This window comes from Camponotus vicinus, unplaced genomic scaffold (assembly GCF_025532165.1).
Source record: "Camponotus vicinus isolate PSW18456_S1 unplaced genomic scaffold, iyCamVici1.0 SCAF_10, whole genome shotgun sequence".
NCBI classification, from domain to species: Eukaryota; Metazoa; Arthropoda; class Insecta; order Hymenoptera; family Formicidae; genus Camponotus; species Camponotus vicinus.
Window position 1 is genome coordinate 198,003 of NW_028141946.1, and position 15,741 is coordinate 213,743.

Here is a 15,741-nt window from a genome sequence, read left to right on the forward strand (position 1 = left end):
CACAGTCGAGTATTCTCTTCATGCTTGACTGTGATTGGTCAATCTCTTAAGGCTTAAATTGCCTATTGTAGACCCGACCTAATCACACTATAGGTTGCGGACTTGGTTGCGGTTGAAATTGACCAATCAGAACAAAGCAATTTGTCCGGCTACTCTGATTGGTCAATTCCAACCGCATCTCGTAGTGTGATTACGGCTTAAGGCTGACATTACATTTGTCGTACGACACATTTTTTAAGCGTCTTAATTGACTACAGGATAATTTTTCGAATTTTTTACGACAAATATATTAGCATCAGCAATAAATAACGATATGGCATCCTATAAATTTTGATTGATTAACTTTAATATTTGATTGATTAACTTTTTTATGCATGTGCATTGTGCGTCTTCTCTTTTTCTATCGACAGTTAAATATTCAAGATGGTTGAATATTTTATTTAATAAGTTAATATATTACATGACATCTCCATTGCATATCGTTATATTACAGATTTTCTATTATATCATTATATTACAGATACTTTAGATATGTTATACTAGACCAGAGCGATCTTGCGACGCCAGGACAATCATTTACAATAAGCAAAATAATTGACAATCATTTACAATAGGCAAAATAATTGTATTAATGGGCGAAATATTTAGATATCGATACTTGTTTATATATGAAAATAACTTAGGTCCGGTTGCACCAACGTTATTTTAACTTTAAGCGAAACTTAAATATATGTCTGTCTTTATTTATTTAGAAAGAAAGATAAAGATAGACATATATATTTAAGTCCCGCTTAAAGCTAAAAAAACATTGGTGCAACCGGGTCTTATATTTTAATCATTTTAATAATTGCAAATTAAGATATGACACAGCGATAAAAGTGGCTTATAAGCCTTCTGATTGGCTATCGATAAAAGAGGATTCAGAATATGGATAACAATGTATATTTGTAAGTGGCTGTCCTTCGATGTGGCGATATAGATATGATGTATAAAAGTCTATAATTACACACGGTAAATTAATTTGAATTAATTTACATACGGCTGAATTTATCAGTGGAATTAAAAAGGATGCTCTTGCACCATATTGATATTAAAATAAAGGGGTGACAAATGTCATACTCTTATTGACACAAAGTGACTTTTAAATCTCTCTTGACCAAATATTACCTCTCTTGTTTTTCATAATTTCACGAAAGCACAGTAAATAAGATCGGCAGACTATCGATACCCGAAGAAAAGATGGAACAGAATCTTGGATTTGTGGATATGCTGGAAGAGAGACGAAAGGACTGTGACTTCTTTTGGGCAACACGTCCCATGGATCCACTGTTACCTCATAAGCTGCCACCGGAATCAGTTTACAATAGGGACAAGATAATACAATCTGTTTTGCTCGATGCACAAGTCAGAGTTGCGATTGATACAATAGCAAAGACAACAGGAATGGAAATTAAAGATCTCGAGAATAATGCTCGTGCTATGATAAACGAAATGGCTAGCAAAGCAGATTTGGCGACAGTTCGTTGGCTAGGTATTATCTTGATATTGTATAATAATAAATATTTTTAAGCTTTTGTATTATTTTATCTTGTAGCTTTTTAAAAAAATCAATTAACAAACTCAGTATTTATATATATCCTTTTCTAATTAATGCATTCGTCATCTTGACAAATCCTTGTAGAATTATAGCGAAAATATAATCCTAACGATAGAGTGTTATTTCACAGATGTGAATCGCTATTAAATGTACTAATTGTGTTTAAAAATTTTAGGTATTTTTATTACAAAGGCTATGAAGAGAATGTTTTTAAGAATTTATGTAAATGAAACTAATCTTTCTCACTTGAAGAAGGAAACACAAATATCTCAAATACAATATGTTTATGTACCGACTCATAGAAGTTACCTGGATTTTATTCTACTATCATACATTCTTTTTTCTTACGATATGGCATTACCGAATATCGCGGCTGGTATGGATTTTTACAATATGAAAATAATTGGAGAAGTGTTACGAAAAACAGGAGCGTTTTATATAAGACGTAGTTTCTCTAATGATTTATTGTACAAGCAAATTTTTCGCTCGTACATCAATACTATTGTTAGTCACAGTGATAGGGCGATAGAATTTTTTCTCGAAGGTACTCGAAGCCGTAGTCAAAAGAGCACAATGCCAAAATATGGTAAGCAGTAAAACATTTTCAAAATTAGAAATATTACACTATTATTACATTATTACATTTCGTTTTTCTTTTATAGGTCTTCTATCCATTATTTTAGAAAGTTTACTTCAAGGCGATGTGCCCGACATACATTTTATACCTATGAGTATCAGTTACGAACGACCACCGGAAGAATTATTATTTGTTTACGAAATGCTAGGAGTTCCGAAACCGAAAGAAAGTACAACCGCGCTTTTTCGGTCACTTTCCATATTACAAAATCCTTTCTCTCACGGTTGCATTTACTTTAACATCGGAAAACCTATCTTCGCTCGCCAATTTGTAGATACGGCATATCGCAAAAGAAAAATCATACATCCATCCTTTAAAATCCCATCGTCGGTTGTAGAAGATATAGCTTATTCTATAATAGAATCACATAAGAAAAATACTGTACTTATGCCGATCAATATCATTGCTCTTCTCCTCAATGAAAGAATTCAAATAAATCCAAAGGAGCCGTATACACTTGATTCATTGATCAAAGATTATCAATGGTGCAAAAGCTTTATTACTAAATCATTGAAAGCATTAATGTATGAAACTAAAAAAATGTAAGTATATTAAATTTATTTTTTTGTAGTATGTGATATGTAATACTCTTGTAATATCTTTAAAAATATATTTTCTAACTTGTTACAGTAGTAATAATAATAATGATGAGATCAAACAAGAGATATTAAAATCTTTAAAGCCGCATGACGAGTTAATTGTATTTGACTCATCAAATACATTAAAACTCAAACAACGACATAAAGGAATTAAATTACAGGATCAATCAAATGTCAAAGGATATTTCTTGTCTGAACGGACTATGCAAATAGCAGTACCTGCCATTAATATCGCAATTTATATCAATCCAACTTTAACTTTTCTGGCAGAAATAGCATTTATTACTGCAACAATAGAAGAAAATGGCACTCAAAGCGGTATAACAATTTTTATTTCATATAATAATAACATGATAATATATAAGATTTTTATTTAATATGTAATAATGATATAATAATGATGAAATGTGTGTAAATATAAATAATTATCAACTATTTACACATGCTTTCCTATACAAATGAAATAATATATTGAATTAATCAATTTTTTTTTCTCTTCTGTATAACACTTGTACTAAAATTATAATAAAAAGAAAAAGCTGTTTTTTCTCAATCTTATATTTTATAGGAGTAGCTTTGGACCGATATCAACTACTAAGAAAATTGCTCAGCACAGAGTTTGTAATGCGCCCGATTGAAGATAAAGACTTAATTAAAATAGAATGGGAAAAATCAATGAATATATTACTGTCGGAGGATTGCTTATATATGGCGGAAAACTTGGTTCGTCCAGGAACTAATACACAACTATTTTCTATTTTGCATAATGTTATGCTACCCTTTATAGATGTTATATATGTGATATGTACTTTATTATTCGAGGTAAGAACAAAAATTTATTAGTAAAAAATTCTGATTAATATAGAGAGATAATATTAAATACATTTTGAGATAGTATTAAATACATTTGCCCTGAAAATTCGTTTTAGTGGAGTGAAAGAACGTCAGACAAACTCACAGACCGGACGGTTCTTATCGAAGCACAGAAACAAGTTGAAAAATTAATGTTCGAAAATAGAGGCTGGTGTCAACATCCCTACTGTTTATCTCTTGATCTTTATAATACAACATTGTCTAATTTATTATCGCAAGGTATCGTAATAGCACACCCGGAACATACCAATATATATCGAACGGATAAAGCAAAATTGGCATATCTTATCAACGCATTGCGTGAGTTACCATTGCGACGTCCCGTAGGAACCTATGTCGACGGGTTTCCTTTAATTATTTTAATGCCATCAGTGAATACACAAGCTAAATTATAATGTTCATTTATTGTGAAATAATTGTTTCGTTAATACTAACAGTATTAACAATACTAACAGTACTATAGTAATAACAACAATATATAATTGACAAATCAATTTTAATTGAGAGGCATCAACATGTACATTCCAATTTTGTTCAACAAGAAAATGATATAATGATGAAATTTGTTATACAATATACAGATGCAATATCCTCTAGTTTGTTGATGGTACAATGACGATAATAATATTTTCGTTTCTGAGACTGTTTTTATAAAAATAATTAATATTGAAAATTGGGAGCTTTTAATATTTATTATATAAAGCTTGTATAATTTTTAACTATTTATTGTCTCATATAAAGCATCTGAACATATTTCAACGTTGTCTATAAAAATATTAGTAGAAAAAGGGAATTTAAATCTTATTTTAAAAAATAATAAAAAATAATTGAAATTTCCACACAAATGTTTGCAAAATATTAAAATCATCTTTATCTTTCTAAATAAACTTATATTTTTATCCATATTTTGGTAGCTGTTATTTTGAAAAGTTATCGATTTGTGTCATTGTATACATTTGTATTATTAAAAGTTATGCAAGTTTAAAAAACAGAAAAAGTATTAATTGTTTGTATTACAAAATATTCAAAAATTTAAAAGTCAGAAACGAAACTGTTCATATTATATTGAGTATCCTAGCAGTATCGTCATCGAAATCGATGGATCTTTTTCTTTTACCGAGAAAAAGCGCAGCAGCAGTAGTAGTAGTCATAGGAGTACTCATATTTCGAAAAAGAAGCTGTAATATGTTATTCAATAACATATGAAAGAAAACAGATGGAGAAAGATATATAAGATGTAGAAAGAGATATAGAGTGAAAGCCTATTTAAGATATTTTCAAAAAGAAGAAGAGAAAACAATGCGCAAAAAAATATTTCTTACCATGACTAATCGAACAAGATAAACTGCGAACGTAAGGAAAGATATAGCCAGCAGTGCGCCTTCTATCGAGGGAAATCCTATAGAATGATCATCGTGACTCTCGTAGCCGTGTCCGTGATAATCCGCACCTCTTACTTTTCGATTTGACGACATAGTAGCGGTGAGGCGAGATTCTGTCGCGATGAATAAAAATATAAAAATTTTTAAAAAATCATGCTATTTGATTATATATATGTGTATATGCTAGAAATATATATGAAAATATTTTACCTATTTCCGACATTAATGATTTTTCAAACATTTTGAGAAAGTGGAGTTTTCCTTCGAACGACACTGGCTGCGATTTCAGAGTACTGTGAACATTCTTAAGTATATCTATTGGTAAATATTGAAATATGCCATTGTCTCTTTTCAGGGTGTAGTTGTGGTATTTATCGCATGTCATTTCTTGTTTATGCGTAGTGGTAATCGGCGAAGATTGAGTTGTAAACGCATTAAATGTTGTATCCTTTGTTGAAATTGTACTATATGTGTTATTTAATTTATTCTAAAACATTAAAATTGTTTAATATATAATTGAAAAAAGTTTTATTTCGTCAATCAATTATATTTATCCTTTCTCATTACCTCAGTTATAGAAATATCGCTTTCTATTGTTGCGCGATTCTTACTGATCTCTGTAAAATTTTCGGTGTTTTGTTCGGAAGATAAATTCGGTAATGTCGTCGACATTGTGACAGAATGCATCTTCTTAATCTCCATTCTTTCGCGATCATCCATCGCATATGTAGTTTTAACGAGATATTTGCCATAAGTTTGACTATTGTTTCGTTGATCATCGGGAGAGTTGATGTTACCGCGTCTAAATTTGTAAAACTGATCATGTTGGACGGAAGGTATCCTTAAAAGATATAAAAGCGATATTTAATTTAGAAATAATTTAAAAATTAGGTAATATATATACATACACACATGTACAGCTTACCTATAAATCTTGCTCTCGTCCGAAAATTGCGGCATGTCCACCCACTCTGCCACATTAATGTTTAAAAAAAGTATTATGGAATATAGAGCGCAAAATATGTTGCGCGCAAACATATTTGAGGACAAACGTTATACGTTATCTTTGATCATCCGCGAAGAAAAGTCTTCATCTTCATCCACGATTTGTATTTAATTGAGTAATATGTCAACTTTTCTAGCTTCTACACATGTTTCTCTACCTATGTTTCTTGCACATCCGTAATTCGGAAACTGTCTGACAATGGACAACGGATATGCTGCAGGAGACGCTATTATTTCCAGCAGAAATGTTCTGTTAGGATTAAAGAGAACGAAACGGTTGATGATGCTCGTGCATCTGGAACAATTGTCACGCAGGAGCTGCGTTCTCGTATCTTTTTTAATGATTTATCTCTCGTATATTTTTCACATATAATACTATCACTACTATATGTATTAAAATTATTTTCCGAGAGAAAGCTCCTTTTTTTGTTGAAAGAAGTTTATCGCATGCGCCAAGTACAAGTAATGCAGAGAAAAATCGTCAAAACAAATATTTATTTTATTCTTACAATTAGAAATAGTTATACATAGCTTATCTATGGAAAAATTGTTCTTATAAAATTTGCGAATTGCGAAAATGAACGCTATTTACGCTAATCACGACTCGTATAATATTTTCGCCTATCGCCTTTATAATCCTAATTGCTTTGCGCAATGTAAAGCTATGAAGAGAAATGTGTATATAGATCTAATCGTACTGTCACTGATTGTTATTTATTCTTCATTACTGCTACAAGAAAAAGAGAATTAATAGTACATAAATTGGAATATCCACCTGACATTTTAAGTACATAATAGCCGATAATTCCCATATAATTATTCAGATATTTGTATTTTGTGACATTTTTTTTATATCTACATAAATAATATTTTTTATATCTATATAAATATAATGTACACATATCGCTTAATTGGGCTACCATATAGCGAATATTTTAGTTTAAATTATCAACTTTGCTTAGGATGTGTGTCGAATGAAATGTAAAAGTTGAATTTATATATATGTGTACAATTACATGAATTTTTCAAGTATTGTATAAACCTATTGATTTATATATATATGATTTATATATCCTGCCTTTAAACTACAAACACGAAAAAGCAAGATTAATTATGATATAAGAGTATATAAGCGATTCGATAATAGCATTTTTGTTTCTATTTAAGTTTTGTTTCCTTTTCTTTGTAAAAAGGAAATTTAAATGCGTAAGAGTATTGTAAATGCATTTTCCATGAGCAGAATGTTGATATCGTATATACGACTTATAGATATATTACATTTGTATATAGCGTAAATAAATTATTAAATATATATATATATATATATATATATATATATTTATATATATAATTAATATGTGCATAAACATTGATCTACGATATATTTTTTATATGAATAAGGTTACAATAAACTTTTAAAAGTTGTTATAAAATATAACAATTAATGTGCTTGTTTTAACGTCTATTTATATCTCTTACGTTATAAGTATTGACCATCTTTTTATAGTCATTTTGTATTATAATCTATTGGATATCTCTCGATATTTACTATCCTTAAGGAATGTAAAAAACGCACTCTTACATCGCATATAAGATAAAATAATTTTCTATACTATTAATTGTAAAATTGTTGGAAATATAGGCCATATTTTTAAAAATTTAATGTCAATTTACGATTTAATGTGTATCCAGAGCTATTCAAAATTGAATTTTATGTGTATGTGTTGCGTGCGTGCACGCGTGTACATATTTTACAGGCTATTATTTTTCCAAGGAAAATGTTAATTGTATCTTATTTTTATCAGATTTAACATATTTCAAATACATTATTTAGTATATTAGTAAATTAATAAATTAATTAACAGGATTGTGTAGAAACATTATCGCATGCACATTTTTTCTAAAATTTTTCATTAATTCTATTTTAAGAAAAATTATTGGTGTGTAAATTTTCTTTAAATACTGAAAAATTTTCTTTAAATGAATTTATGTAAGAGTAATGAGATATAATCAATGATAACTAATTTGATAATTAAAAATTGTTTCAAAATTACATAATTTTGTTTTGTAAATTTATTCAATAAATATGATCAAATTTTTAATATAATCAAATCACTATTTTAATTTTAACAAATTTTACATATAATACTAATTTTTCTGTTAATTCAGATCAATCTTCCTCATTTCTCACAGCATTAAACAAAATTATTTAACAAAAGTTAAAAATATGTATACATGACTCGCATTAAAATACGATATATATTCATATTATTTTATTTAATAATTTTAATATTATATAATTACTATAAAGCGAAAAATTTAATTACGTCAGTATAATACGTTAGTGCAATACAGAAGCGTATACTGAACTATATCAGAAATAAATAACCATATATATATTTATGTTTTTAAACTATAAAAAATACATTACAAGCGATTAAATAAACATTAATTATAAGATTCCCCGATTACTGCTAAAAATTGGGATGTTACATCTGTAATGCTATATCATTGTTTTATATGTATTCTTTTATATGCATACAAATATATATACATATATATGTGTATGTGTGTGTAAGATCAATTCTCATAAAATTTCGAAAAATTTCGATAAAATCTTTCTTCCTTTCTTATAAATAAGTAAATTTAAAATCTTTTTTATAAAATATGCATAACAAAATTATTATATATATAAAATTATAATATAATATATAAAAAGTAAAGATGTAAAAAGATATATAAAAATATTCATATAAATTATACATTTTACAACATGAATAATCTAAGTAAGATCAATTAATATGCAATATTTTATATATACATATACACACGACGTACTTAGCATATATAAATGTATATATTAGGCACGTCGTGCATTTCAGTATTTTAGAGATTATATCTACCCATACATAGAATATTTAAAAATATTAATTGAGATTCATATACATAAGGTACAGATAGCCTTTTTTAAAAAATGTATAATTAATAATTTTAAATTAATAATAATTCAACATGTATAATTTACATGTTTTATAAATAATTTAACAATTTAACATAATTTAATAATTTAACAATTTGTAAATAATTTAACATTATATAAATTTAGAGAATATAAATTACAAAATTGTAAGATATATTACAATAATATTTAAATATATATATATATATATATATATATATATATATATACACATATATGTGTGTGTGTGTAAATGATATAGGCAAAATTAAAATAAATATGTCGAAACTTATGTAAGAAAAAATATTCTATGCATGGGTTATAATTATACTTATTATTAATATGTTATAAAAGCAAATAGAATCTTCATCTTGTCCTTTCCCTCAATTTTTTGTACTCACTTAAGATTGCAAATTACAAGTTATATATTAATACATGAAAATAAATTCCAAACTATCAATTATATATGTTAAAAAGCAAATTAAATCATTAAAATATATAGTATAAAATATATAGTCAACTTCTTTGTTTAAAAATCAATTTTTTTTATGTAAAATAGTAAGTTTTTTATGTAAAATAGATGAATAAATTTTATCATCTAGAAAATCTGAATCTTTTTATAAATAAATCAATATTATTTATAAGAGTAACAATAAGATAGATCATAAAAATTTTTTTAATCTAATAAAAATAATCTAAAAAAATATTTATAATAAAAGAACATTATTCATTTCAAATAATGAAAATGTGTACATTAGCTTGAATAGAAACATAATCTCAATTCAAACAAAATTTAAAGCACACATTTAAAAAAAATATTGCATACTTATTGATCAGTCAATTAAAATATTTCATGAATAATGTTGCTGTCTACGTAGAGTATTCTTTGTTCATTTATATCGATACATATATTGTGAATCAAAATTATGCTAAAAATGTAAAAATATTAACATTATGAAAGTTTTTGTAAATGTCACATTTAAATGTTAAGTATATTGAAGGAAACGGCAGATTCTGATATTCTGAAATGTATAAACTCAGAGTATCGATATCTTTCTCTTGTAAGTACGGAGAACATAATATTCGGACTGAAAAAACTTGTACTAGTTTTCACATACTTTTGCGAAATCAGGCACGAATAAACCGCCGTAGAGTAGCTCGAGCACATCGAACCCAGCCTTTGTGCAGCGACAAGGAAGTCGGTAATGTTTCAATGTTCAAAACAGGCGAACAGTTCTGTCATGTTTCTTGATTACTATACGCCATCCAACGTGCGTCATCGCTTTCATGAGTCAAGTAGCGGTAGCCAACTTTTTGCTCCAATTTCCTCAAGTCGCACCACGTTTGGTAATCCTTTTATATGGATAAGAAATAAATTTTTAATAATATAATTAAAATTAACTGAGTAAAAAATAAATCAAAAAAAACGTGCGACAACGTATACTTACTTGTAACCATACATGTTGCAAACTTTTATCAACTGTGTATCTTTTTCTCTGCTTAACTTGTAAAAGATTATTAATCAAGTCAATAGCTAGAAAAGATAGAAATCATAAGTATTATATATAATAATTTATGATATTTTTATATTTAGATAAAATATTTTTTTTTCGTTAGATAAAATAATAAAATTTCGTTAGATAAAATATTTGATACTGTCTAACATTATATTACTCATCAAAAACAAATAGCCGCAAAATCATAGTAAAGGAGTTAATTACCGTCATTTGAAATTTCCTTCCACGGAGTTGGCGGATACATAAAGGCGGCATTTTGAATCTGTTCGTTAATATCCTCTTCTTCGTTAAACGGGAATGTACCGCTCAATGACACGTAAATAATTACGCCGACGCTCCACATGTCCAAGGAACGGTTGTAGCCTTTATTTCGTAAGACTTCCGGCGCCAGATACGCCGGTGTACCGACGACGCTTCTTCGAAAGCTCTTCTCACCAATTATTCTTGCAAATCCAAAATCGCATAGTTTTACTTGAGTGAAGTCTGTGTCGCTGCTTAATAATACGTTTTCCGGCTTCAAATCGCAGTGCACAATATTCTTGCTATGAAGATGTTTTAACGCGACTAGGATTTGCGTTATCAGGAATTTGGTTATTCTTTCACTAAGTCGTCCGCGTTCGGAACTCAAAATCATTTCCAGCATGTCACCCTTCAGCTTTTCCATCACCACGAATATTCGTTCTGGCGTTTCGAACATACGCTCCAGATTCACTACACCACTGTGTGACAAATTTTGCAAAATAGCTACTTCGTTTTTCAGTTGGGCCTCTTGCTTGGTAGGAAAACGTAATTTATCAATAACTTTTATCGCGACCGCACGACCACTCTTGCGATGAACACCCCCGTAAACTATGCCGAATTGTCCGGATCCTAAAACTTCATCCGGGAAGATTTGATACAATTGCGACATATCGGTAATGCTTTCCTCGGGTTCGGTAGATTCCTCTTGATCTATAAATATAAGGTGTCTTTCTATCGCATTTTTCGAAAAACAATATACAATATATATAATATCTTCATTTATAAATAACAAAGTAAATAATATAAAAAATATAAAATGTATAAAGTAACAAAAGAAAGAGGCGTACTGAAAGATCTTGCTCTATTACTTTGCACAGAATATTATGATGGCAAACCAAATATACATACTAGTTGATACAGTTACAGGCATAAGTGCTTGTCTAATAGTAGTTTCCCATGATCTAGCTATATGAGCCCCTATACCGCTTTCGGGAGGAGAGACTTGGCCGCAATTCTCTCCGTATGATGGATCCTCCCCAACATAATAATCGACATTGGCAGTTTTTAGTTCAAAGCAATGTATTATATCTATAATACAAAATAGGCAGTATGTGTAAAAAGATTAACTAAGAAAAGCTCATTGGGTTTGACATATAAAATCTTAAAAAAAGAAAGAAAAAAAGAAAGGAAATAATATAAAATAGAAAAATATATATAAAAATATAAAAAAGTAAAATCAAAAGAGCAAGAAAAATATTCTTAAAATTTAGACAACACTTCTAACTTGTTTTACAAGAACATACATACATGAACGAGGTGTTTTAGCAGTTTCAATCGCTGAAATTTCAGACAATGGTATTTCCTTATAATATTTAGAACTATTCTCGTTCTGGAATAACGTTATAGATTTTGTATCAAGCCGCCAATAATGTTTCTTTCTCTGTAAAGATTTATATCAATGATTAATGAGATTCTTAATATGTTTAAAAATACAAACACACAAATAATATATCTAAAGATATATAAAGAAAAAATATATTACACAATTTATATATTATATAGTTTACAATATTTTTATTGAATGAGTATTAAATTAAACAATAAATTTAAAAAGATACAAAGATAATTGTTACAGCATTTTTATGAATACTTACAACTGGATCGCGATTTGTGAAATGCACCATCCAACCTTCTTTTAATACTTTAGATCCTCGTTTTTTAGTATGTTTTACACTTTGTACTATCCGCATTAACGGAATGTTGTTACTCGGCGTAGAACTACAGCTTTTTTTTAAATAAAAAAGAAAGAGGAAAAGAGCAATATTATAAGCAATATTATAAAGATATAATATAAAATATAAATAAAGCGTTTCAAATGTGTGTGCGGTGCATTTAAGAAAATGTACATATATTTAAAATATCAAAATAAGATTTAAAATTTCTTATGAATACAGAAGTACATATATAATAGAAATATACCTTGATGGTCGTGATTTTTGATTTTCATCATAAGCAGCATCGTCATTACTTTGTGCATGGTCCTATAAAATATACAATTTTATTGTTAGCACTTTAAAAATAGCTTTTTCAAAAATTTTATTCCAACAAATTTTAATAAAAAGATTAATGATGAGGACAGAGAAGATAACTTACTGTATAATCATCTGGTATCTTATTCTCGTCATTTGTAAACGATACGTCTTGCGGCGGAGGCGATGATTCTGTATCACTGTCAGCATCACCTTCTTCATTCCTAATATCACATTTGGTTTCTAGTTCGCTGCTAACACCACTATCTGGATATTCACCTATATGCAAGCATTCTCAATCTATTATACTGTATATGAAATTACAAGATGTCTCTATAATCACAAAAAAACGCTATACCTATATTGTCTCGCAAGTTTTCTCCTGTACAGTCTTTAGGTATCTTATCCATACACTTTTTGTGCGTATTATATTGACAATCTTTACACTGCAGGCCTTGTTTAAATATTCCCTTTAACAATTTTTTACAGTGCCCACACACAGTCGGACGTGTATATGTATGTACTACAAATGTATGCGGAATTTTTATTCGCGTTGCGAGCTCTCGCTCAACCCAAACAGGCCGTCCTCCCAATGACGGTGAAGCAGACTGTTTTGGTGTCATTATACTCGGTATTGCCTACAAGATAGTATGTCTTTATTTACACACACATACATACATACATACATATACATACATACATACATATACACAAAGTATTTCATAAATAAAAAAGAATAAGAAAAATATCGAGTGTATTTATTTGTTTTTTCCAAAAAATGTACATTAAATCAAAAATTATGGTGAAAAATTATATACTTTTACTCATACCAATGTACTATTATTTTGGCTTGTATTAGATGTACTATTTGAACTGTGATTATCATCGGTAATACTTGTCAGGCTGCTAGTGGAACCCTGACTCGGTGATCTTGGGACATTTAGCATAGCCGAACTACGGCGTCTTTGACTTGTATCTTGGGAACAATTATTTGGTACTTTAATGACACATCTCTTGTGATAATTCATACCACAACCTACAAATTTATATAAATTATTAAATCACAGATATGATACTGATATATAATACTTACATGCATATACATATATACAATATACGTTATCATAAATTACATAATACATATTATACAATATTATCATAAATTTACCTTCACATTTGAGACCTTGTCGAACAAGCCCAAATAACATTTCACCACAAAAATCGCAAAATGTTGGAACTTTATAGGAATGTACCGCTAAAGCATGAGGTCGAATAGGAATGTATTCACTTGGCACTTGTGCTAAAATGTTAAAAACAATATCGTTATAGTTATATAAATTATATATAATTATATGCACCTATGCATGTATAAATAATCAAAATTTAAAAATCACTGCAATTTGGAGAATTGTATTTACCAGTCAACACGATTTCAATTAGTGTTTCATCAACTACTTCTGTAGCATTTGTAATAAGCTGTAAAACATTTGTAGAATTGTAATCGTGCTTAAATAAAATTAATCTTTCAAATAGATGATTTAAGCCATGCTCTGGACACTTGGTGTTTATAAAATCACAGGCGAGGTCTTTCAAAACCTTAAGAGTAAGTGTGCTACTGTCTACTGTGACTGTGTCACGCGTCAGACCAAACTGGAATAAAAATGTAACTTCTGTTCCCTCCATGATGCTTTGAGATTCTATTCTGCAAAAAAACATATATAAATTTATAAAACATCTATCATATAATTATATCAAATTGTTTTAAAGATTAACATAATATTTTCAAGTTTATTTTATCATAATACATGTGAAATATTTTACATATATGAAATATTTTATTATATTCTTTTATTTTCAACTGTAGAAAAGGAAGAAAAACAGTCGATAAAACTTTCAGAAAATAAAGTACAATCTTTAATAAAGATTGAATCAAGATGTAAAAAAAAAACTGAAATATACACATAATAAAAAATGTATAAATTGTAAGATAATTATAAATACGCAACAATATGCTATAAATGTAAAAAATATAAATAAATCTTTATTATACTTGTTAGCAAACATAATTGAGTCACTTATTAGTTTGCCGTAATGTCGAAAAGAAATTTTCACATAAAAAACAGTCTCTTATTTCCGATTTATATCGGTCGTTGTTTCGCTAGAAAATTATTCATCGCTTTCTAAAAAAAACGGCCGAATGATGTGTCCGAGCAACCCGAGACAACTTGACGCAAGCGGAATAATCTGACTTTATGGATCATTTAAAGAGCATCTTCGATGACGCGACTTATCCGGCAAAAAGAAAATTTCGCAATCGATTTATAATACCTATATATTCGACACATTGTACCTCGCGAAATTGTTGCGAAACAAGGCTAAAGAAATCGAGGCAGAGGGAATAGAGGGGAAAACGACGGAGAAGGCCGTGCAGCGATGGAAAACGCACGCACACCGAGGACTTCTCGACACATTCCGAGAGAAAGAGAGAGAATCGACTCTCTATATACCTGTTCGTGCGCCTCTGACGATGAGCTCGGACTCAGACGTGCGATGCGGCTGTTTTTCTTCTTTTCAGGATCGCGATGACGGCGGCGGCATAATTGACAAAACGGTCGCGAGCCAACCAGCCAGCGGTGTCATGTCGTAGTACGCGCACGGCGTCAAGTCCATACCTGACACACATTCGCCGATGACATTTTACAGTTATCTCCAGGTAACCGACCTATCTTGACGTAAATCCTCTGACCGATGTCAACCGGTTATCCGCCGCGTCCACCTACTTTTCATTTCCGGGCCCTTATGACCAGCAGCGCCCCGCTGCTGAAAATTCTCGAGTTAATTCGGAGTCGATTTTTTACCGATTGGCTGACATTCTTTTTGCCCAAAAATGGCGGAATCGATT

The 15,741-nt window shown here is 29.3% G+C and overlaps 3 protein-coding genes across 9 annotated transcripts; 1 reads left to right on the forward strand and 2 right to left on the reverse strand.

Annotated features, from left to right (window-relative positions):
* The first annotated feature begins 152 nt into the window (after nt 1-152).
* On the forward strand, nt 153-5,604 carry Dhap-at (dihydroxyacetone phosphate acyltransferase). 5 transcript variants are annotated; one of them, XM_083080876.1, is made up of 7 exons: nt 153-220; nt 1,202-1,531; nt 1,773-2,183; nt 2,260-2,776; nt 2,865-3,151; nt 3,402-3,655; nt 3,763-5,604. In XM_083080876.1, the coding sequence occupies exons 2-7, from the start codon at nt 1,240-1,242 to the stop codon at nt 4,099-4,101; spliced, it is 2,100 nt and encodes a 699-aa protein (XP_082937002.1). In that variant the 5' UTR covers nt 153-220; nt 1,202-1,239; the 3' UTR covers nt 4,102-5,604. The 5 variants fall into 5 exon arrangements, with proteins under 5 accessions (XP_082937002.1, XP_082936998.1, XP_082936999.1 ...); XM_083080872.1 differs by lacking the exon at nt 153-220 and adding an exon at nt 227-426; XM_083080873.1 differs by lacking the exon at nt 153-220 and adding an exon at nt 227-426 and having other exon boundaries at nt 2,868-3,151.
* On the reverse strand, nt 3,333-9,246 carry LOC145961048 (uncharacterized). The gene is given in 6 exon segments (XM_083080877.1): nt 3,333-4,768; nt 4,771-4,884; nt 5,029-5,217; nt 5,219-5,575; nt 5,656-5,929; nt 6,014-9,246. Coding segments are annotated over 6 exon segments (1,077 nt in total). The 5' UTR covers nt 6,127-9,246; the 3' UTR covers nt 3,333-4,738.
* Nucleotides 9,247-9,832: 586 nt separating this feature from the next.
* Nucleotides 9,833-15,612, reverse strand: Pkd (serine/threonine-protein kinase D3). 3 transcript variants are annotated; one of them, XM_083080869.1, is made up of 13 exons: nt 15,347-15,612; nt 14,258-14,536; nt 14,008-14,139; nt 13,670-13,875; nt 13,198-13,477; nt 12,964-13,118; nt 12,790-12,851; nt 12,465-12,594; nt 12,118-12,250; nt 11,719-11,898; nt 10,774-11,520; nt 10,501-10,586; nt 9,834-10,405 (listed from the first exon to the last, which is right to left on the reverse strand). In XM_083080869.1, exons 2-13 carry the CDS (start codon nt 14,520-14,522, stop codon nt 10,292-10,294), a joined length of 2,490 nt encoding a protein of 829 aa, XP_082936995.1. In that variant the 5' UTR covers nt 14,523-14,536; nt 15,347-15,612; the 3' UTR covers nt 9,834-10,291. The 3 variants fall into 3 exon arrangements, with proteins under 3 accessions (XP_082936997.1, XP_082936995.1, XP_082936994.1); XM_083080868.1 differs by having other exon boundaries at nt 9,837-10,405; nt 14,258-14,541; nt 15,347-15,610; XM_083080871.1 differs by lacking the exon at nt 15,347-15,612 and having other exon boundaries at nt 9,833-10,405.
* Nucleotides 15,613-15,741: the final 129 nt, after the last annotated feature.

Excerpts from the sequence above, each read along its gene's own strand:
- Dhap-at (XM_083080872.1), top strand. The coding sequence starts at position 375 with ATGTGCATTGTGCGTCTTCTCTTTTTCTATCGACAGTTAAATATTCAA. Across the intron at positions 3,152-3,401 it reads AGAAAATGGCACTCAAAGCG|GAGTAGCTTTGGACCGATAT; the intron begins GTATAACAATTT and ends TATATTTTATAG. Across the intron at positions 3,656-3,762 it reads TATGTACTTTATTATTCGAG|TGGAGTGAAAGAACGTCAGA; the intron begins GTAAGAACAAAA and ends AATTCGTTTTAG.
- Pkd (XM_083080871.1), bottom strand. The coding sequence starts at position 14,522 with ATGGAGGGAACAGAAGTTACATTTTTATTCCAGTTTGGTCTGACGCGT. Across the intron at positions 12,852-12,963 it reads AGATACCAGATGATTATACA|GACCATGCACAAAGTAATGA; the intron begins GTAAGTTATCTT and ends TATATTTTATAG. Across the intron at positions 10,406-10,500 it reads TGCAACATGTATGGTTACAA|GATTACCAAACGTGGTGCGA; the intron begins GTAAGTATACGT and ends TCCATATAAAAG.